The 22530-nt window shown below is 41.7% G+C and overlaps 1 protein-coding gene across 1 annotated transcript; it reads left to right on the top strand.

The window, feature by feature from the left end:
* Positions 1 to 19903: 19903 nt before the first annotated feature.
* On the top strand, positions 19904 to 21337 carry LOC124040478 (CD276 antigen-like). The gene is made up of 3 exons (XM_046357699.1): positions 19904 to 19928; positions 20818 to 21135; positions 21210 to 21337. The coding sequence occupies exons 1-3, from the start codon at positions 19904 to 19906 to the stop codon at positions 21320 to 21322; spliced, it is 456 nt and encodes a 151-aa protein (XP_046213655.1). The 3' UTR covers positions 21323 to 21337.
* Positions 21338 to 22530: the final 1193 nt, after the last annotated feature.

Consider the following 22530-nt stretch of genomic DNA (forward strand, 5'->3'; position numbering starts at 1 on the left):
GGACAGACCCTCAACTAACTGTAGTATCTAGGACAGACCCTCAACTAACTGTAGTATCCAGGACAGACCCTCAACTAACTGTAGTATCCAGGACAGACCCTCAACTAACTGTAGTATCCAGGACAGACCATCAACTAACTGTCGTATCCAGGACCCTCAACTAACTGTAGTATCCAGGACAGACCATCAACTAACTGTAGTATCCAGGACAGACCCTCAACTAACTGTAGTATCCAGGACAGACCCTCAACTAACTGTAGTATCCAGGACAGACCCTCAACTAACTGTAGTATCCAGGACAGACCATCAACTAACTGTAGTATCCAGGACAGACCATCAACTAACTGTAGTATCCAGGACAGACCATCAACTAACTGTAGTATCCAGGACAGACCATCAACTAACTGTCGTATCCAGGACAGACCATCAACTAACTGTAGTATCCAGGACAGACCCTCAACTAACTGTAGTATCCAGGAAGACCATCAACTAACTGTAGTATCCAGGACAGACCATCAACTAACTGTAGTATCCAGGACAGACCATCAACTAACTGTAGTATCCAGGAAGACCATCAACTAACTGTAGTATCCAGGACAGACCCTCAACTAACTGTAGTATCCAGGACAGACCATCAACTAACTGTCCAGGAAGAGTCAATAACCAGGACAGACCATCAACTAACTGTAGTATCCAGGACAGACCATCAACTAACTGTAGTATCCAGGAAGACCATCAACTAACTGTAGTATCCAGGACAGACCCTCAACTAACTGTAGTATCCAGGACAGACCCTCAACTAACTGTAGTATCCAGGACAGACCATCAACTAACTGTCGTATCCAGGACCCTCAACTAACTGTAGTATCCAGGACAGACCATCAACTAACTGTAGTATCCAGGACAGACCCTCAACTAACTGTAGTATCCAGGACAGACCATCAACTAACTGTAGTATCCAGGACAGACCATCAACTAACTGTAGTATCCAGGACAGACCCTCAACTAACCGTAGTATCCAGGACCCTCAACTAACTGTAGTATCCAGGAAGACCATCAACTAACTGTAGTATCCAGGACAGACCATCAACTAACTGTAGTATCCAGGACAGACCATCAACTAACTGTAGTATCCAGGACAGACCCTCAACTAACTGTCGTATCCAGGACAGACCCTCAACTAACTGTCGTATCCAGGACAGACCCTCAACTAACTGTCGTATCCAGGACAGACCCTCAACTAACTGTCGTATCCAGGACAGACCCTCAACTAACTGTCGTATCCAGGACAGACACTCAACTAACTGTCGTATCCAGGACAGACCATCAACTAACTGTCGTATCCAGTACCCTCAACTAACTGTAGTATCCAGGACAGACCATCAACTAACTGTAGTATGCAAGGGACTTCCTTCACCTGGAGTCTGCTGATATTGGCCTTTTAGAGTTTGTGCCTGCTTTTACCTTAATAAATGTTGAAGAACATGAATTATATCCAGGAATTAGTTGGCAAGACTTAGTCTTTTCTAATCGTTTGGCTCCGAACAGAAGCCTTATTTTTGTTGTTGTTCCATTTCACTATTCCGACCAGCTAAATAAAGTTCTGAACCGATTCAAACCCTAAAAAGTAACTGTTTATATAGTTTATTTCTGTTCATTATTAAACCTCTGAAAACAGTTTTTTAAAACATTTAGCAGAACATTAAATGACTTCACCATTCAGTGAGGAAAGAGCAGCTTACTATTTAGCAGGCAAGCGATAGTTACATGAAGCTTGGATTGAAGCGCTGGACATCTTGTTATGACATGCTTTCTCTAAATTAGACCCACATAATTATACCTACGGAGGAGCGGCATCTATGAAGGAACTTCTAATGTCTTTGAACTTCAGAGAGTTGGCTTAACGTTGATGCTAAGCTTGTGTGCAGAGCAGCACAAGAATTCAAGTCTAGCAGTACAGACATTTTGCTTTAACACAGTCGCTGCCCTGTCTTGCATACCAAGCTCAGTCACAACTTCACAATGGGGGGAGGGTGTAATGATATTCGTCTGATGTTTGAAGAGAGTCAGACCGAAAAGCAGCGTGTAGGTTACTCATGACTTTTAATGAAGCTAATGCAGTACATGAAATAACTGAAAATATGAAAACAACAAACGAGTGAAACTAAATACAGCCTATCTGGTGACTAACACAGAGACAGGTACAATCACCCACGAAATACAACGCGCACTCAGGCTACCTAAATACGGTTCCCAATCCGAGACAACTAGAATCAGCTGACTCCAATTAGGAATGCCTCAGGCAGCCAAGCCTAACTAGACACACCCCTAATTAATACAAACCCTAATACGAAATACAACATATAAACCCATGTCACACCCTGGCCTACCCAAACATATAACAAAAACACAAGATACAATGACCAAGGCGTGACAGAGGGGTCATTTGTCTAGGGAGGAAAGTCCATATCCACTCTGTAAATATTTCACAGTGCACTAATCTTTGCCCTACACTCATTCGGTAAATAGTTAAAGCACTTGTGTAAGGAGCAGCACATTCCTCACTTCACAACCTGGATGGATACACTTTTTAGGAATAATCAGCAACAAAACTGGAATGACAAGCACAGGATTCTTTACAATCCATTAAGAGGGATAGGAGTTCATTTCCACAACAATAACCCTGTGGTCTGATCTCTGTGGAGATGGTCTGGGGTCTGGTTTCCATGACATTAAGGGGTCTGTTGTCAGTGGTGATTCTACTGTGGACTGCCACATCCACAGATGGGAGAGGTGAGAGACAACCATCGTCTTAGTTAATCCATCTTTGAATTATACCTCTATTTACCTAAGCAAGTCAGTTAAGAACAAATTATTATTTACAATGATGCCCTACCCCGGCTAAACCCGGACCAATTGTGCGCAGCCCTATGGGACTCCCAATCACGGCTGGATTTGAACCAGGTACTGCAGTGACACCTCTTGCAGCAATAGGCAGTGTCTTAGACCACTGCACCACTCGGGAGCCACTCTGTGTGACTCAAAATATTACATTCCAAAATATCCCCAACAGAAGATTAATTAAGATCTTAATTTGATCACTCTTTTGTTGCTGTGAATTATCCTGCACTGTAGGAAAAGAAAAGTTCTAGTCTATTCATGTCTAAAGATTGTAATTTCCACTTTAAAATGGCAGACATGATTTGCACTAACGAAAAATGTATCAATATATTAATGTATCATGTCCATTCATTACAATCCACATAATAATTAACATTTCCTGTTGCTGCAGGATTATTTTCCTGCTGTAGCAAACAGGCTCAATTTAGATCCTACATCTGTAGTCCTAGGTCTGTTTGACAGTAAGTGCTGAGCTAGCAGCACCTGGGAGGAGGGAAGTTGTTATCACACAGGACAGACAGGGTTTTACTGATATAAACTCACTGGAATCACCTCACATCAGTTTAACTGTAAAACAAGCTTCTCTGTAACATGAATGACTTACTTCAAGAGCAGACCTGTTGTGAGTAGTTATCTTTGTCCACTTCCACCCTAAGTCAAAGTGATATACAGATGAATCATCATGTGATAATGTGATTGACAGTGAGGTCTCAAGAAAGTCTCCCTGTGATTATGTTTGAACAACTAATGGAAGTTCAGTGATTCAATTTAACACACAGGACAGGCTAAGCTGGTTTAACAATGTAAATGATTGCTGAATGGGTGTGTGGTATGATTAGAGGCATGAAGGAAGTGTAGTCATTCAGGTCTGTCTTTACTTTAGATTGTGATCTTAGTTAGAGGTTAGGTACTGTGGGTGTGGAAAGGGGCAGGTGGAGGACAGAGTAAGACAACAATGAGAGAATATAAACAATAATAACAGGTTACTCACTTTACCAAGGTATCTGACTATTGGGGAGAATAGGAGTCTGTGTTTGAATCCCTTCTCGTTCAGATGCTAATTTAATGTGTGTGTTTATTCTCTTCCAGACGTCCATGTAACCTGTGTGTTCTCAGAGGATTGTGGCCTACCCTGCAGCTTCCTGCCTGGCAGTGAGGAAGTCATCCACTGGATGAAACCAGAAGACAAGGACCTGATCATCCACTCCTACTACTACAGTACAGATCAGCTCAAACAGCAGAGCCAGCGTTACAGAGGGAGAACAGCCCTGTTCAATGACCAGATCCCCAAAGGAAACGCTTCACTACTGCTGAGAGGGATCACACTCCAGGACCAGGGCAGATACAAGTGTTACACCAGCACTATTAAAGGCAACATGGAGTCCTTCATTAACATAGCAGTAGAAGGTACAGAATGTTTTTCTGTCTGTCTATGATGATCACTTCATGCTGCTCCATGTGTAATGTCTACTTTGTTGCAGCTCCAGTCCACTTGGTGGACATACAGTTATCAGATGACATCATCATCACCTGCAGTTCTACAGGTATCTACCCTGAGCCTAAACTCACCTGGTCAACTGACCCCCCCTCTGACCTTTCATTTGACCCTGGAACCATCCAGAACTCCACCAGCATCAACGTGGATGACCAGGGCCTCTATGACATCACCAGCACAAAACAGTTTAGCAGAAACCAAACCAACATCTGTACCGTGACCTCTGGGACAATAGAAAGGACAGCAACCCTGAAACAACAAGGTTATAAGTTGATCAACCTATTAATCAATCAATTCATAAATCAATTAATAAATTCATCAATATATTTATCTGGCTGCAAACTGTACAAACACAACACATCAATGTGAGACAGAATATGCAAAGACCATCCTAAAAAGGCTCTTTCTCATGACCTCATCTCAGCTCCTGTCCAAGGATCTCCAAGCAGTGAGGTGTCCATCCCCTGCAGTGTCTCTCAGTCTGACCTCCTGACCTTTGACCTCACCTGGACGTTCAACCAGATAGTCACCATCCTTACCTCCACCTCCACCAACGGTACAGCTCAGATGTATGTTGTTGACAAGTGGAAGGAGCAGGTTCAAAATTTGTCTGACTCTGGCAGCCTTCAGCTCCACAAGTTAACCATGGTCCACCAGGGGACCTACAGCTGTGAACTCTCTACTGCCAGAGACACACACCTGATCCTCACCTACCTGCAGATCACACCTGATAAACTATCTGATGGTACAAAGTTTACTCTTACTGTTTCCCCTCACTGTAAGTCACAGGATCACATTCAACAATAAAACTGATACTAAACTGATGTATTTTCTCCTTCAGTTTCAGATGGACTGAGTCCAGGTTCAATCACTGGTATAATAATAACAGCAGTGATTATAGCAGCAGTGATATGTTACCTGCTGAGAGGTAAGTTATGATGATGTTGTCTTTACTATCATTAAAACTGAAGACTTATAGTTTTTATCAAAGATTCTCTGTAATTAGTGTAACACGTTCAAACTGATTAATCATGTAACCGTAGTTACTAGGAAGTCGGGGCACCAAGGAAAAATATTCAGATTACAAAGTTATAATTTTTTATTTTCATATCTGATCCATAGTCTTCTGATTAATTAATTATTTACTTTACCTCACGATAGTCTCATTCCAAACATCGTAAATTGTTGGTTATCTGCACAAACCCAATCTTCACTATGAGTCATCCATACATCAATTGTCTTAAATAATGTATTTATTACTAACTAAGTAATTCACAGAAATGCATAAACAAACAAACAAGGTAAATGTGGTTACATGAAATGAGAATGTGACCTAGTGGGTTAAACCAGCATGGCGGCTTGTTAGACAAAAGGGGAAGTGGGGGTCGACTAAGAAATCACTACAGAGTGACAATTATAACAATTGAAATGCTAATCCTTTTCACATGAACGCTCACTCATTTGGGAACAATCGATATGTATATATTTACGCTCAGGGTGTCATCTTGTTCGCTGGTGAAAAGTTTGTTTCTGTTGGAGAGTTTCGTCCTCTCTCTCTCTCTCTCTCTCTCGGTTAGAGGGGAGATAGTTCAGAGTGACATTCATTAATTTGTTATAGAATGGAAGTTTTGGCGGTTGTCGTTCTTTGCGTTCAATGATACCGAATTCCTAGCTACAGATTAGTAATTAATATCAAAGACTTGTTCTTATTCTGTCGGTATCGATAGTCTAAGAGTTTAACCACGTGTTATGGTTCAAAGATTCAGCAATGGTCCACAACCTTTGTCCTCCCCTAATGGAGAAAAACATGGTCTGTTGATCATTTCTCAAAGTTGGGTTTTATTGGGAATGGCAGAAAAGGGCTGTCTCAGGATGTCTGACCCTAACTGGGCTCAGGGGCGGTCCTCTGATTTAGATAACTCCAATCCCCTTTTTGAGTTTTCCTTCATTAAACAGTCCAAAATCATATTACACAATTATACAAACAGTATCATCCTCACTCATTCATCTTATACAACAATTAGACGTAAACCTAATATCTGAGGCTTTTATATAAACAGCGTTATGGTAATGCGGCCACACCGTCTCCCATGAGCTTCCCCAAGTTGTGACAAACGGACCAGTTCGTAGCTGGATTCTTCACCGATCTTTTATACTTTCTCCGGAACATGAAATTTGTTCGTACCTCAAGTTCTGTGAGGTGGAAGGAATTGCTTTGTTCTCTATGAAAATGTACTCTCTATACTGTGTCCATGAGGAGATCCTCAGGAATTTACAACGTCTCTCTGACCACAGCAGCCTAGTTGAAGGAGCAAAGGGGGAGGCAGGGAGAGGGGGATGTGGCTTGCTAGACCCAAAGAGGCCAAAGTCATGACAATGATGATGACATCATAATCTGTTGAACCATTTAACACAACCACCTCCTGATGAACAGAGATGAGGGTTACATTGGTGGCTTTTGATGAACAGCTTTCAGTTTCTGATATTTTTCTGTCTCCTGTCTCAAGGTTTTCTGTGCAAATCCAAAAAGCCCACAAGGTCTCAAAACAACATCTCACCTGAAGAGGAAGAGTCACTCTCTGCCGCAGGTAGACCTTCATGGAATATTCATGTCCTTATGGTTATATGCAATTACTCATACTAGCTGTTTGTGTGTCTGAATCCTGCTAACTCACCCTAAACTCACCTATCCCCCTCCAGCAAATACAAATGGTCCAAATGAAAACAATCAGAGTGGAAAACCACTTCAGAATGAAGAAGGAAGAGAGGAAGACAGAGAAAGACAACAACAAGGTCAAGGAGAAGAGGGATCAGCCATATCAACTTTAGTAATTCCTTGAATCAAGGAGAGAACATTGACCCAGGGGAGGACAAAGAGGAAAGTTGAAATTGCGGTAATTGTCCAATTGCATACAGTACTAAGATGTGTGTCCAGAAGAGACTGTTACAAGGAGTACTTGTTACTGGGACAAGGTCCCCATCTACTGGTTTTCATGTGTATTGCATCTTAAACTGGTTTGTGGATCCACATTCATCAGGCAGCGTTCAGTGCCGCATGATCGTACTAGATTCTACACAGGACAATAAGGCAGGGAGGAGTTTTCATTCATGACAGTAACCCTGGTGTCTGGTTTCCGGTTTCTGTGGAGATGGCCAGAGTTCAGGTTCTCATGACATTAAGGGGTCTGGTGTCAGTAGTGATTCTGCTATGGACTGCCACACCCATGGAGGGGGGAGGTGAGCAACAACCATCATTACAGTCGGTGTTATTTTAACTGTCTTTACCTTCTGTCTATCTCTGTATGTCTCAAAAAACTAAATTCCATGGTGATCACTAGCCACAATATCTCTGGGCCCCACAAAGTAGACCACCGGCCGCTGTCCATAGTCCTGAAATTGCAACATGTCTATGCGGCTACATGTCTATCGAAACGATGATATGCTTTCTAAGGTGCAGGGCATGGCTTTGCTTTAGCTAATGGACACATGTTTATAGGTAGGCCTATTTGGTCGTCACTTTCTCAGGTTAAGGCTAACATTTCACGAAGCTATAGAGCCTGCACAGTGTCTCAATTGGCAATAATGTAATTACAATGATAGAAATGTACTGTACATTTTACAGTAAATTACTGGCAGTTAAGTTGCCAACAAAGTACTGTGAAAAGTAAATGAACAGTAACTCACTGTAAATCAACATTATTACAGTATTTTATTGGCACTTTATTGCCAGTAAATTACTGTAAATGAGGCACCAGTAACTTACTGTAAATATATTATAGTACCGTAAATTAACAGTAACTCACTGTAAATCAACATTATTACAGTACTTTATTGGCAACTTAATTGCCAGAAAATTACTGTAAATGGGATACCAGTAACTTACAGTAAATATGTATCTGTAAATACTGTAAATCAGATTCCAGAACCCAACTGTAAATACACATTTTGTTCCAGCATTTGATTGGCAACATAATTACCAGTCTATTACAGTGTTGTAAATGAGAATCCAATGCCCTGTTGTACGTTGAGTAACATAATATTAATGTAAATTGCTGTAACCATTCAAATGAAACAACTTTGTGTTCAGCAATAGAATAGAAGACAAGAAACATAAGTACAGTTAAATTAACTTTAAGTGGACAGCAACAGCAGGTTTCCATAAAGTGAGTGAGTGAGTGAGTGAGTGGTGGTGGTGGTGGTGAGTGGTGGTGGTGAGTGAGTGGTGGTGAGTGAGTGGTGAGTGAGTGAGTGAGTGAGTGAGTGAGTGAGTGAGTGAGTGAGTGAGTGAGTGAGTGAGTGGGTGGGTGGGTGGGTGAGTGAGTGGGTGGGTGGGTGCAAGAAGGAAATAATACATACCCAGTAACATGAGTTGAGGAAATGCTCATTGAAGTTATTCACCCAGTCATGTCTGACATAGACCATTAGAATTGCATGGTTAGCCACATCTGTGGATTCACCCATCTGCAGTGCATAGTGGCCATTTGCCCTGATGTGTAATGTCTGGAGTGTTATGTCCTCAGACATGTCCTGGATTCTCCTCCTCGTGATGTCATTGGATCGGGGGATGGTTTTAAGTTAATTGGTGGCTTACTCCCAAGATTTCACTGCACACATTAATCACAGCAGGGAGTATGAGATCCCCTGCACTGGTGTGGGCTTTTTTTGCACTTAGCAATGCGCTGGGTCACAAGGTGAGCAAAGGGCCTTTTCTTGTACGGTTGATACATTCTTCAATTAATCGTGTGAGGCCTCCAGATCATTAAAAAATAATAATTAAAGTCAGCTGTCTTATCTTTGTGGCATGGATGCTTGGTGTCCAGATGCCTTCTCATTTTATATAGGTATTTTCTCTTCTTGACAGGGGCCGAGCTGTCTGCCTGAAGAGGGAGCTGCACGCTTTAAAAACGTCTCTATGATTGTACTTTGACAGCTAGCCTATTTGAGTTAAATGACAGTTAACTATCCACATGTGCAATGCCTGCAGAACATGTCATCATAGTTAGCTGTCAATCAAGATAGCTGTCAGAAGAAGATCTGTATTATCTGATTGGACATGTCACATTTAAGTATTTTTATTGGATCAGTGTTTGTTTGTGTCGAGAAATATGTCATTTCATTGGATATGTTCGTGTGGGTGGGGCGAGAACGTTATTGTATTGGTCAGTGAGTGTGGGTGGGGCGAGAACGTTATTGGTCAGTGAGTTGGTCAGTGAGTGTGGGTGGGGGGGCGTTATTGTATTGGTCAGTGAACGTTATTGTAGTGAGTTGGTCGAGAACGTGTATTGGTCAGTGAGTGTGGGTGGGGCGAGAACGTTATTGTATTGGTCAGTGAGTGTGGGTGGGGCGAGAACGTTATTGTATTGGTCAGTGAGTGTGGGTGGGGCGAGAACGTTATTGTATTGGTCAGTGAGTGTGGGTGGGGCGAGAACGTTATTGTATTGGTGTATTGGTCATTGTATTGGTCAGTGAGTGTGGGTGGGGCGAGAACGTTATTGTATTGGTCAGTGAGTGTGGGTGGGGCGAGAACGTTATTGTATTGGTCAGTGAGTGTGGGTGGGGCGAGAACGTTATTGTATTGGTCAGTGAGTGTGTGCAGCGTGAAAGCCCATCGAGACTGAACCTAGCTCGCCATACATTTTCACCACTGCAGACGTGCTGCACGTGTAACGTCAGCAACAATAAGCGTGGTTGACCTTCAAAATAATGTTTAAATAAAAGTTGTGACCCTCCAGTTGAGAATCACTGTATTAAAGAACAGTGGTTTTCCTTAGTATTTCTTAGACAAGAAAATAAAACAATATAAATAACACAGAAATAATTACTAATAATTATTAAAATTGACAATATTTATGAAAATGTTATGTGATTTCCATGGCATCCACAAAAAAAAAAAAAAATCCTCTGTAAATAGGAAAGTAAATTCAAAACATTTGATTCGTTAACCTTCTTAGGTATGCCGCTTTGGATACAAGTGTCTGTTAAATTACTCAAATGTAAAATGTACAACTTATAGATTTGTCTATCGATGGCAGTGTTGTGCTGAAGCAACACAAGCACAATGATAAACACAATTTTTAAATGTATTTTATTTCACCTTTATTTAACCAGGTAGTCTAGTTCAGAACCAGTTCTCATTTGCAACTGCGACCTGGCCAAGATAAAGCATAGCAATTCGACACATACAACAACACAGAGTTACACATGGAATTAACAAAACATACAGTCAATAATACAGTAGAACAAAAGAAAACAAAAAGTCTATATAGAGTGAGTGCAAATGAGGTAAGATAAGGGAGTTAAGGCAATAAATATGCCATGGTGGCAAAGTAATTACAATATAGCAATTAAACACTGGAATGGTAGATATGCAGAAGATGAATGTGCAAGTAGAGATACTGGGGTGCAAAGGAGCTAGATAAATAAATAAATACAGTATGGCGATGAGGTAGGTAGATAGATGGGCTGTTTACAGATGGGGCAGTATGCTGACTGAATTAATTCAACTTTGTCTCAAAGTATATCTGACCATAGAATTCTATGGGAGTGACCTACTGAGTAAAGTATTTGTCATTTAATTTTAGCGAATCACAAGACTGCGAGGCGTGGCTGCAAATGGAGGCAAGAGGTTGTGAGGGGTTGTGAGAGATTATTGGTTGGTAGATTAAGCCGATGCTAATGAAGGCCAAGTTTGACATGTTGGTCCACCAGACTCTTTGTACATCTGGGCAGAAGTGTCTGGGAACAGGTGCCTCCTGTGGCACAGTGGTTTAAAGCACTGCATCGCAGTGCTAGCTGTGCCACTAGAGATTCTGGTTCAAGTCAAGGCTCTATTCCAGCCAGCTGCGACCGGGAGACCCATGGTGGGGCACACAATTTGCCCAGTGTCGTCCCGGGATAGGGGAGGGTTTGGCAGGCAGGGATGTTCCAGGGAACAGTGGGTTAACTTCCTTGTTCAGGGGCAGAACGACAGATGGATACTGGATGCGGATTCGACAAGCAGCGTTCCGTTCTGTAGACTCGTACCAGATTCTGCACAGTGCAATAAGACAGGGAGGAGTTTGTATCCACGATGATAACCCTGGTGGTTTCCGTGAAGGTGGCCAGTGTTCATGTTATTATGACATTAATGGGTCTGGTGTCGGTAGTGATTCTGCTATGGACTGCCACACCCATGGAGGGGGGAGGTGAGCAACAACCATCATTACAGTCTGAGTTGTTTTAACAGTCTTTACCTTCTGTCTGTCTCTGTATGTCTCTGACTTTGACTCTGTCTGTTTAAAAAAACTCAAATCCATAGTTATCACTAGCCACTGTGTCAGTAAACATCAGCAAAAAAAGCGTAAATAAATTGTTGCCAGCAGCACAGTTACAGTCACCAACACTCTGGATAACATGAGAACAGCCTAACCAGCTCTGCTAGGGCAAATAAAATGGTTAGAGTGATGTGTTCCCTCATTTCTGTCTGGAAGTAACTAGCAAGCTAGCTAACTTTATCCAGTTAGCTTGGGCGCTTGATTGCCATTGTGAGGTCAGAATGCTTGGATCAACCCTACTCCTCGGCCAGAGTGACCAGAGTGGCTAAAATCTCTCTGGTGTAATCAATTAGTCAAGATAGGAAGAACATAATGACTAACAATAAACTACTGATATGATCAATTTGTTGATGATTTGTTGATGATGACATGCAACTAGATCCAGATTACAGACAGACATGTCTTCTTTGTATTACAAATAGTATCATATTTAAAATAAAAAACATATTGTCTCCTTTATTACTAGAATGGGATGCTTGTACGGCTTATGTGATAAGAGTAAAGTGAGAGACAAACACACAGAACTTGAGCCCTTGTATCAGACAAGATAAATGACACATCTGAATGTGGTTTTTCATCCTCAACTTTCTTTATCCTTTTCCAGCCAGCCTTCTTAGCCTGCAGCAGGCTATTTACCCCTTGGCAAATGATAGCGGTATTCTCCTGCAGGCTATAGCGGTATTCTCCTTCAGGCTATTTACCCCTTGGCAAATGATAGCGGTACTCTCCTTCAGGCTATTTACCCCTTGGCAAATGATAGCGGTATTCTCCTTCAGGCTATTTACCCCTTGGCAAATGTTAGCAGTATGCTCCTCCAGGCTTGCAACAAAAACAATAAACAAAAGTGACTAAACTGTACTAAACTGTGACCACTCACTGAATTAACGGTTCCACTTGAAGTCTCTCAACACCCGTCAAAGGAGTAATCTCAGGGAGGACAACAGATGTTCGGGTTGAATACCTGAAGAAAATTCCTATTGTGGTTGGTGCCCGGCATCTGACCCGCTGGGTGAATGGAGAAAAAGAAGAAAGTCTGTCAGTCCTGTTGTTTTATGATAAAGAGCAAATACATACCTACCTAGCAAATACCTGTACTTATTTTCCACCATAATTTGCAAATAAATTAAGTAAAAATCCTACAATGTGATTTTCTGGATTTTATTTTCTCATTTTGTCTGTCATAGTTGAAGTGTGCCTATGATGAAAATTACAGGCCTCTCTCATCTTCTTAAGTGGGAGAACTTGCACAATTGGTGGTTGACTAAATACTTTTCCCCCCCACTGTATGTGAAGCTTGGTTATGTACTGTAAGATACTCTGTTAGAGCTTTCGTTCCCAAACCATTACAGTGTCAGACTTGTAAAGGATTTGGTCATATTTCAAGTGTGTACTGATGGACAGAGTGTATTCCCTTCCTGTCAAGAGTCTCTTCCTGTCAAACTCACAGCAACACCTGTAGAGTGTATTCAGTAACATGCGGTTCGTAATATCACCACTGCTAGGTAGGGTTTCCACAAGTTGCCTCAGCCACAAAGTCAAATTTGGCTATATCGTTAAAATTAATGGAAACAAAACTGTCCCTTTTGGTCTTACTTTAAGGTTGGGCATAAGGTAAGCATTTGTTCTAAAAACATCTGGCCTACTTTAACAAACATTGATTTGCATAAAAAAAATCTAGTGTTGATCGAAATAATCAAATCATATAAAAATGCATTTAAATCTCTTGTTCGCCATACATTTTGCATTGATTGTCATAGAAACATTAACACAAGTGCAAATTGACTCTGTTATGAGCTTTTGAACACCTGAGGAAGCTCCACTCATTGCACTGGCAACGTCGTAGCCTTGACCACGGCATATGTTCACTGATATCTCCTTTATACTTTTCTTTTTCAAGAGCTGTGGCACTTTTTCAGTCACTTTCCAGAAGCCCAAGATATAAAGCCTTATGGCTTGTGTTCACTAGCATGCGGTAAATTGGCGCGTGCCACTTATGCCACCAAGAGTGGCTTGCTTGTGGGCGTGCTGGCAGCATATAACAGCACATTGTGCATCAAGAATTCAGCATAGCAAGTTTGTATGAAGGTCTGAATATTATTTTTTATTTTTTTCACCTTTATTTAACCAGGTAGGCTGGTTCTCATTTACAACTGCAACCTGGCCAAGATAAAGCATAGCAGTGTGAACAGACAACAACACAAATGAGTAAATAGTTCAATAGTAATATGCTCCAAAACACTCTGGTGACAAACAAACTGTCACGCCCTGGTCGAAGTATATTGTGTTTGTCTTTATTTATTTGGTCAGGCCGGGGTGTGACATGGGTTTATTGTGGTGTGTTTTGTCTTGGGGTTTTGTTAGGTATTGGGTGTGTGGCTTAGTGGGGGTATCTAGCAAAGTCTATGGCTGTCTGGAGTGGTTCTCAATCAGAAGCAGGTGTTTATCGTTGTCTCTGATTGGGAACCATATTTTGAGTGTTTTGTGGGTGATTGTTCCTGTCTTTGTGTTTGCACCAGATAGGGCTGTTTCGGTTTTCATATTTCATTATTTTGTAGTTTCTTCATGTATAGTTTTTTCCTTCAATAAAATATCATGAATCATCATCACGCTGCATTTTGGTCCGATCCTTGTTCCACCTCTTCGTCAGAGGAGGAGATAGAAGAGAACCGTTACACAAACCTTGCTGCCCTGTTTCCAATTGTCCACATAGCTGGGTGAACATATTCAAGTAAGTAAACACATTTTGAAAATGTAATAAAAAAAACATGTATTATTAGCTAACTAGTGTTGATAAAAGGATATGTAGAGGGGTGAGCCGGTCAAGGATCTATGCAGACAAGGTGGTAGATTGTATGACAAGCGACAGTTTTATTCAGAGTAAAAATATCTGGTACAGCGTATATACGGGCCCTTCTATTAGCTCATGAGGAACCAACAAAAAAGCCCCGCTAATCGTTTGCACAAGCAATTAATACAGAACAGAAAGTAGGTTGATTCTAGGAGTTCGGTTCTTCGGATTGGTTCAGGCTCAAGCTGGGGTGTAGTCTTCCGTCATTGGCTCAGTTGTCTGTCCGTCATCGTAGAATCCCTCCATGCCTGTTCTCAGTCACACAATGTTCAGCTAGAAAAAGGAGGTTATGTGTGTGCGCTGGTTTGTCTCCAAGTCAAGGTTGTCTCTCCCCTATTCTGTTTCTCTCTGCCAATGTGTGTAGGAGTCTTATCTATATGTCCTCGGCAGTTAGTGTGTGTATGTGTGTGTGTGTGTGGGAGCTATCCTGTAGGGGATCCAACATGCTTTACTGTGAAAATACGTTGCTATGTATTTAGCAGTAGGCTGGTCACTTGCATAAGAAATAGCAATTCTTTACACTAGCTACAGTGCAGGCTAAATCAAAAGAGCTGCTAACATAGCTAGCTAGCTATCTAACCAACTTCACATACTCTATAGATAGGTAGCTGGTGATATTTAATTAACTTAGCTAGCTAATATGAAGTTATCTAGCTATCTTGATGTATTTATCAATGTAAAAAAAAAAATGCATTTGTAGCTAGCTAACAGCCATGGAGGAGGGTGAAAGGATAGCAGCCCCAACTGTCAAAGTGAGAGGGTAGGCTGTTCTGGATAGGGCAGGTACTTTGTGTAGTTCCAGTCACTAGAAGTGAGGACAAAGCTAATAGTAACATAGTATTCAGTGGTGTCTAATTTGAGTATTATGAAATCTGTGTCTTGTGATGTTTTCTGTCCTCAGATACAGAGTGTTGTGAAAGCCTGTCTACGGATGAAGAGGTCCCAATGAAGAGCAGAGGTTCTCAGTCCTGGTCTCGAGGACTCAAAGGGGGGCACATATTTTTTTGCCTTAGCACTGCACAGCTGATTCAAATGATCAACTCATCATCACGTTTAAAGTTTCATTTATGTATTCATTTGTCATGATATCCTTGACATGATCCTGCTATTGTCATATGCTACACATGCATATGTGTCCACATGCATCTATCTAAACTGGTACTGTTTACGAAGCACGCACAGCGATGTGGTACGTAGCTTGATTTGGCCTCTGGAGGCCCCAAAATTACATCACACCATCCACACCAAACCTCCGGACGCATTTCCAGATCATGCATAATCAGCTTTGAAAGTGTGGCGAGGGAGCAGGGGCACTGGAGTACCGGACACCCCCGCAGCCCCCACAAGGCAGGGGGGCCCACGAACTCTGGGGGTTTATGTGCCTGTCATTGATGTCTATTTTATTTCAATGTAATAAATCAATTCCTTCGACCTCATGGCTTGGCTTTTGCTCTGATGTACACTGTCACAACTGTGGGACTTTATATAGACAGGTGTGTGCCTTTCCAAACCATGTCCATCAATTGAATTTACCACGGGTGGACTCCAATCAAGTTCTAGAAACATCTCACAGATGATAAATGGAAACAGGATGTACCTGACCTCAATTTCGAGTCTCATAGCAAAGGTTCTGAATAATATTAATAAGGCAATTTCTGTTTTATATATATATATATATTTTGGGGGATTTGTCATTATGGGGTGTGTAGATTGAGGAAGAGGAAAACTATGTAATACATTTTAGAATAAGGCTGTAACGTAACAAAATGTGAAAAATGTTGAGGGGTCAGAATATTTTCCAAATTGCAACATGCAACAATTTCAAAGATTTTACTGAGTTACAGTTCATATAAAGAAATCAATCATTTGAAATCCATTCATTAGTCTCTAATCTATGGATTTTACATGACTGGGAATACAGATATGCATATGTTGGTCACAGATACTTTAAAAAAGGTAATGGAGTGGATCAGAACCAGTCAGCATCTGGTGTGACTACCATTTGCCTAACGTAGCACAACAAATATCTTTCACATAGACTTGATCAGGGTGTTGCTTGTGAAATGTTGTGCAAAGTTGAGGGATATTGGTGGGAACTGGAACACGTTGATCAAGAGCAGTGGTCACAACTTTTTATTGTCACTTACCCCTTCAAACATTCAACCTCCAGCTGCACCAGGGTCAGTGCACTCTCAAATGTTGTTTTTTGCCATCATTGTAAACCTGCCACACACACACACACTATACGATACATTTATTAAACATAAGAATGAGTGTGAGCTTTTGTCAAGTGAGCTCGTGGGAAGTGACAGAGCTCTTATAGGACCAGGGCACAAATAATAATATAATAATAATGTCATGACTTCCGCCGAAGTTGGCTCCCCTGCCTGTTCGGGCGGTGCTCGGCGGTCGTCGTCACCATCCTACTAGCCACTACCGATCCCTTTTTCGTTTGTCTGTTGGTTTTGTCTTATTAGTTTCACATGTGTGTATTTTAGTTTAATTAGCGTCCTTATATTTAAGTAGGTTGTCCCGCCCTTGTTTTGTGCGGGATTGTTTTTGTATTCCTGTTATTTGGTGTAGTGCTTGTGTTTTATTCTCCGGACTATTTTGGTCCTGCATTGGATTATTCACCCTGTGTGTTGGGTTGACCGTTGTTTTGTGCGCCGGAGAATAAACTGTCTAATAACTGAAACCTGCTCTCTGCGACTGATTCCACCCACCTTAGTAATTTGTGACAAATAATCAATCATTTTGCTCTTTATTTAGCCATCTTACATATAAAACCTTATTTGTTCATCAACAATTGTGAATAACTTACCACAGGTTAATGAGAAGGGTGTGCTTGAAAGGATGCCCATAACTCTGCAATGTTGGGTTGTATTGGAGAGAGTCTCAGTTTTAAAGTCATTTTCCACACACAGTCTGTGCCTGTATTTATTAGTTGTCATGCTAGTGAGGGCAGAGAATCCACTCTCATATGGGTACGTGGTTGCAAAGGGCATCAGTGTTGATTTGCCAAGGCAAGAAATTCTGAGTGCAGCCCTTTCCAGAAATCTGGCAGTGGCTTCTGATTAAATTCAATTTTCACAGAACAGCTTTTTGCAGCTTTTTGCAATTTCGATGGGGCTCTCTTGTTCAGATATTGGGAAGTGGACTGGAGGCTGGGCATTAAAGGGATAACGAATCCAGTTGTTTGTGTTTACTGTTTCGGTAAAGTACCTGCGTAGTTGCGACCCCAGCTCACTCAGGTGCTTCACTATATCACATTTGACGTTGTCCGTAAGCTTGAGTGCATTTACACACAAAACATTTTACAATTTTTTTCTGTGTAAATGTGTTGTCCTTGCTAATGCAGACAGAAAGAGTTCCAACTTCTTAATCATAGCCTCAATTTTGTCCCGCACATTGAATGTAGTTGCGGAGAGTCCCTGTAATGCAGAAAATACACGAGAGTTCAGGGGCCTTGCTTTAACAAAGTTAACCATTTTCAATGTAATGTCCAAAATGTCTTTCAAGCTGTCAGGCATTCCTTTGGCAGCAACAGCCTTTCAGTGGATGCTGCAGTGTACCCAACTGGCGTCAGGAGCAACTGCTTGCACGCACGTTACAGCTCCACTATGTCTCCCTGTCATGTCTTTTGCGCCATCAGTACAGATACCAACACATCTTGACCACCAAAGTCCATTTTATGTGACAAAGCTGTCCAGTACTTTAGAAATATCCTCTCATGTCCTGGTTTCCAGTGGTTTGAAGGAGAGGATGTCTTACTTAATTGACCCTCCCCATAAACTTAATGGACATATACCAGGAGCTGTACCAGGCCCGCCACGTCTGTTGACTCATCCAACTGCAACACATATAATTCACTGGCTTGTTTGCGAAACAGTAATTGTTTCAAAACATCTCCTGCCATGTCACTGACGCGTCGTGAAACAGTGTTGTTTGATGAAGTCATTGTCTGTATAGTTTTTGGGCCTTTTTCCCCAGCATTGTACTAGCCTTCAACACTCTACTAAGGAAAATGAATGTAGTCTATCACAGTGCCATCTGGTTTGTCACCAAAGCCTCATATACTACCCACCACTGCGATCTGTATGCTTTCGTTGGCTGGCCCTTACTACATATTCGTCGCCAAACCCACTGGCTCCAGGTCATCTATAAGTCTTTGCTCGATAAAGCTCCGTCTTACCTCTGCTCACTGGTCACCATAGCAACACCCACCCATAGCACACGCTCCAGGAGGTATATTTCACTGGTCATCCCCAAAGCCAACACTTCCTTTGGCCACCTTTCCTTCCAGTTCTCTGCTGCCAATGACTGGAACTAATTGCAAAAATCACTGAAGCTGGAGTCTTATATCTCCCTCTCTAACTTTAAGCATCAGCTGTCCAAGCAGCTTACCGATCACTGTACCTGTACAAAGCCAATCTGTAAATAACACACCCTACTACCTCATCCCCATATCGTTATTTATCCTCTTGCTCTTTTGCACCCCTGTATCTCTACTTGAACATCATCATCTGCACTGTAGTCAGAGCGCTGTTAAGTTCTGTGTTAGTACTACTGTTTATTGTTGGCCATCCTCACTTTCCATTTATGAAATAACAGATTGGCAGATTGATGGTCATTTTGTCATGGATAAGATTATCATGGTCAAATGAACTATGATTCCATAAAAAAAATGGACAGTTTTAATGCTAAATTGTAATTATTTCTCCTCTATGGCCTATTTATTGCCTTACTTCCCTACTCTTATACATTTGCACACACTGTACATAGATTTTTCTATTGTGTAATTGACTGTATGTTTTGTTTATCCCATGTGTAATTCTGTGTTGTTGTTTCTGTCGCACTGCTTTGCTTTATCTTGGCCAGGTAGCAGTTGTATATGAGAACTTGTTCTCAACTGGCCTACCTGGTTAAATAAAGGTTGTTGTTTTTTTAAGCCATATCGGGGGCTTATTTTTCAAAATGTCATGTTACGTTTCTAAATGTCTGCGCAAGAGTGAAAGTTTCCCGCGAGAGAGGAACGTGTGATTGGATGTTAATTATTTCACTAGGCTACCTGCTTGAAAATGTGAATAATTTTCTATAAAAAAAGACATGTGAAACACATTTTTATTTGGCGTACCCCCGACGGCATTGCGCGTACCCCAGTTTGGGATTACCTTTTCCAGAGCATCCAAAACATGCTCAATGGGTGGCATGTCTTGTAGGTATGCAGGCCATGGAAGGACTGGGACATTTTCATCTTTCAGGAATTATGAACAGATCCTTGCTACATGGGGCTGTGCATTATCATGCTGAAACATGAGGTGATAGTAGTGGATGAATGGCACGACAATGGGCCTCACAGTATCTCGTCACGGTCTGTGCATTAAAATTGACATTGATAAAATGTCATTGTTTTCGTTGTCCGTAGCTTATGCCTGCTCATACCAATGCCATTTGCATGCTCCCTCAAAACTTGACACATCTGTGGAATTGTGTTGTGTGACAAATCTGCACAGTTTAGAGTGGCCTTTTATTGTCCCCAGCTCAAGGTGCAACTGTGAAATGAGCATGCAGTTTAATCAGCTTCTTGATATGCCACACCTGTCACATGGATGGAATATCTTGACAAAGGAGAAATGGTCACTAACAAGGATTTAAACAAATTTCTGCCCCCAAATGTTTTGGTTTGTGTGTGGAACATTTCTGGGATCTTTTATTTCAGCTTATGAAACATAGGACCAACACTTTACATGTTGCGTTCATATCTTTGTTCAGTGTAGACAAAGTGATATACAGATGAATCATCATGTGATCATGTGAATGACAATGAGGTCTCAAGGAAGTCTCTCTGTGGTTATGTTTGAACAACTAATGGAAGATCAGTGATTTAACATACCAAACGGGACAGGCTAACTTGTCTTATCAATGTAAATGATTGCTGACTGGGTGTGTGGTATGATTAGAGGCATGAAGGAAGTGTAGTCATTCAGGTCTGACTGGGGTCTTTATTTTAGATTGTGATTTTAGTTAGAGGTTAGGTGCTGTGGTTGTGGAGGGTGGAGGACCGAGGAAGACCACAATGACAGAATAGACTCAGGTTAATATTAACAATAATAACAATATTAACAGGTTAATAACACTCTGATATAAACAAAGTGCCTATTCCCTTTATCAAGGTATCTGACTATTGGGGAGAATAGGAGTCTGTGTTTGAAGCCTCTCTTGTCCAGATACCCACTTAACGTGGGTTAATTCAATTCCAGACGTCCATGTAACCTGTGTGTTCTCAGAGGATTGTGGCCTACCCTGCAGCTTCCTGCCTGGCAGTGAGGAAGTCATCCACTGGATGAAACCAGAAGACAAGGACCTGATCATCCACTCCTACTACTACAGTACAGATCAGCTCAAACAGCAGAGCCAGCGTTACAGAGGGAGAACAGCCCTGTTCAATGACCAGATCCCCAAAGGAAACGCTTCACTACTGCTGAGAGGGATCACACTCCAGGACCAGGGCAGATACAAGTGTTACACCAGCACTATTAAAGGCAACAAGGAGTCCTTCATTAACATAGCAGTAGAAGGTACAGAATGTTTTTCTGTCTGTCTATGATGATCACTTCATGCTGCTCCATGTGTAATGTCTACTTTGTTGCAGCTCCAGTCCACTTGGTGGACATACAGTTATCAGATGACATCATCATCACCTGCAGTTCTACCTGGTCAACTGGTCAACTGACCCCCCCTCTGACCTTTCATTTGACCCCATGACCGGGGACTCTATGACATCACCAGCACAAAGCCGTTTAGCAGAAACCAAACCAACATCTGTACCGTGACCTCTGGGACAATAGAAAGGACAGCAACCCTGAAACAGCAAGGTTATAAGTTGATCAACCTATTAATCAATCAATTCATAAATCAATGAATAAATTCCTCAATATATTTATCTGGCTGCAAACTGTACAAAACAACACAACATTGTGAGACAGAATGCAAAGATTAGGCTAAAAAGGCACTTTCTCGTGACATAATTTCAGATCCGGTCCAAGGATCTCCAAGCAGTGAGGTGTCCATCCCCTGCAGTATCTCTCAGTCTGACCTCCTGAACTTTGACCTCACCTGGACGTTCAACCAGATAGTCACCATCCTTACCTCCACCTCCACCAACGGTACAGCTCAGATGTATGTTGTTGACAAGTGGAAGGAGCAGGTTCAGAATTTGTCTGACTCTGGCAGCCTTCAGCTCTACAAGTTAACCATGGTCCACCAGGGGACCTACAGCTGTGAACTCTCTACTGCCAGAGACACACACCTGATCCTCACCTACCTGCAGATCACACCTGATAAACTATCTGATGGTACAAAGTTTACTCTTACTGTTTCCCCTCACTGTAAGACACAGGATCACATTCAACAATAAAACTGATACTCTGTATTTTCTCCTTCAGTTTCAGATGGACTGAGTCCAGGTTCAATCACTGGTATAATAATAGCAGCAGTGATTATAGCAGCAGTGATATGTTACCTGCTGAGAGGTAAGTTATGATGATGATGACATCATAATCTGTTGAACCATTTAACACAACCACCTCCTGATGAACCGAGAGGAGGGTTACATTGGTGGCTTTTGATGAACAGCTTTCAGTTTCTGATATTTTGAAGTCTCCCAACTCAAGGTTTTCTGGCGAAAAACAAAAGTAACATGGGCATCTGAAGAGGGAGAGTCACTCTCTGCTACAGGTAGACGTCCATGGAATTTTCATGTCCTTATGGTTAAATGCATTTACTAATACTAGCTGTTTGTGTGTCTGAATCCTGCTAACTCACCCTAAACTCACCTATATTGTCATGTTTTGTCTTATTTTGTCTTGTCATTTTGCTTTTCCCTCTGTTCGTTTTCCCCCTGCTGGTCTTTTTAGGTTCGTTCCCCTCTTTCTCTCTTCCTCCCTCTCTCTCTTCTCTCTATCGCTCCGTTC

This window comes from Oncorhynchus gorbuscha, linkage group LG07 (assembly GCF_021184085.1).
Source record: "Oncorhynchus gorbuscha isolate QuinsamMale2020 ecotype Even-year linkage group LG07, OgorEven_v1.0, whole genome shotgun sequence".
NCBI lineage: Eukaryota > Metazoa > Chordata > Actinopteri > Salmoniformes > Salmonidae > Oncorhynchus > Oncorhynchus gorbuscha.

Coding starts and splice junctions, on each gene's coding strand:
- LOC124040478 (XM_046357699.1), top strand. CDS start 19,904: ATGGGCCTCACAGTATCTCGTCACG. Junction 19,929..20,817: donor CCTCACAGTATCTCGTCACG/GTCTGTGCATTA, acceptor ATTCAATTCCAG/ACGTCCATGTAACCTGTGTG. Junction 21,136..21,209: donor CATTAACATAGCAGTAGAAG/GTACAGAATGTT, acceptor ACTTTGTTGCAG/CTCCAGTCCACTTGGTGGAC.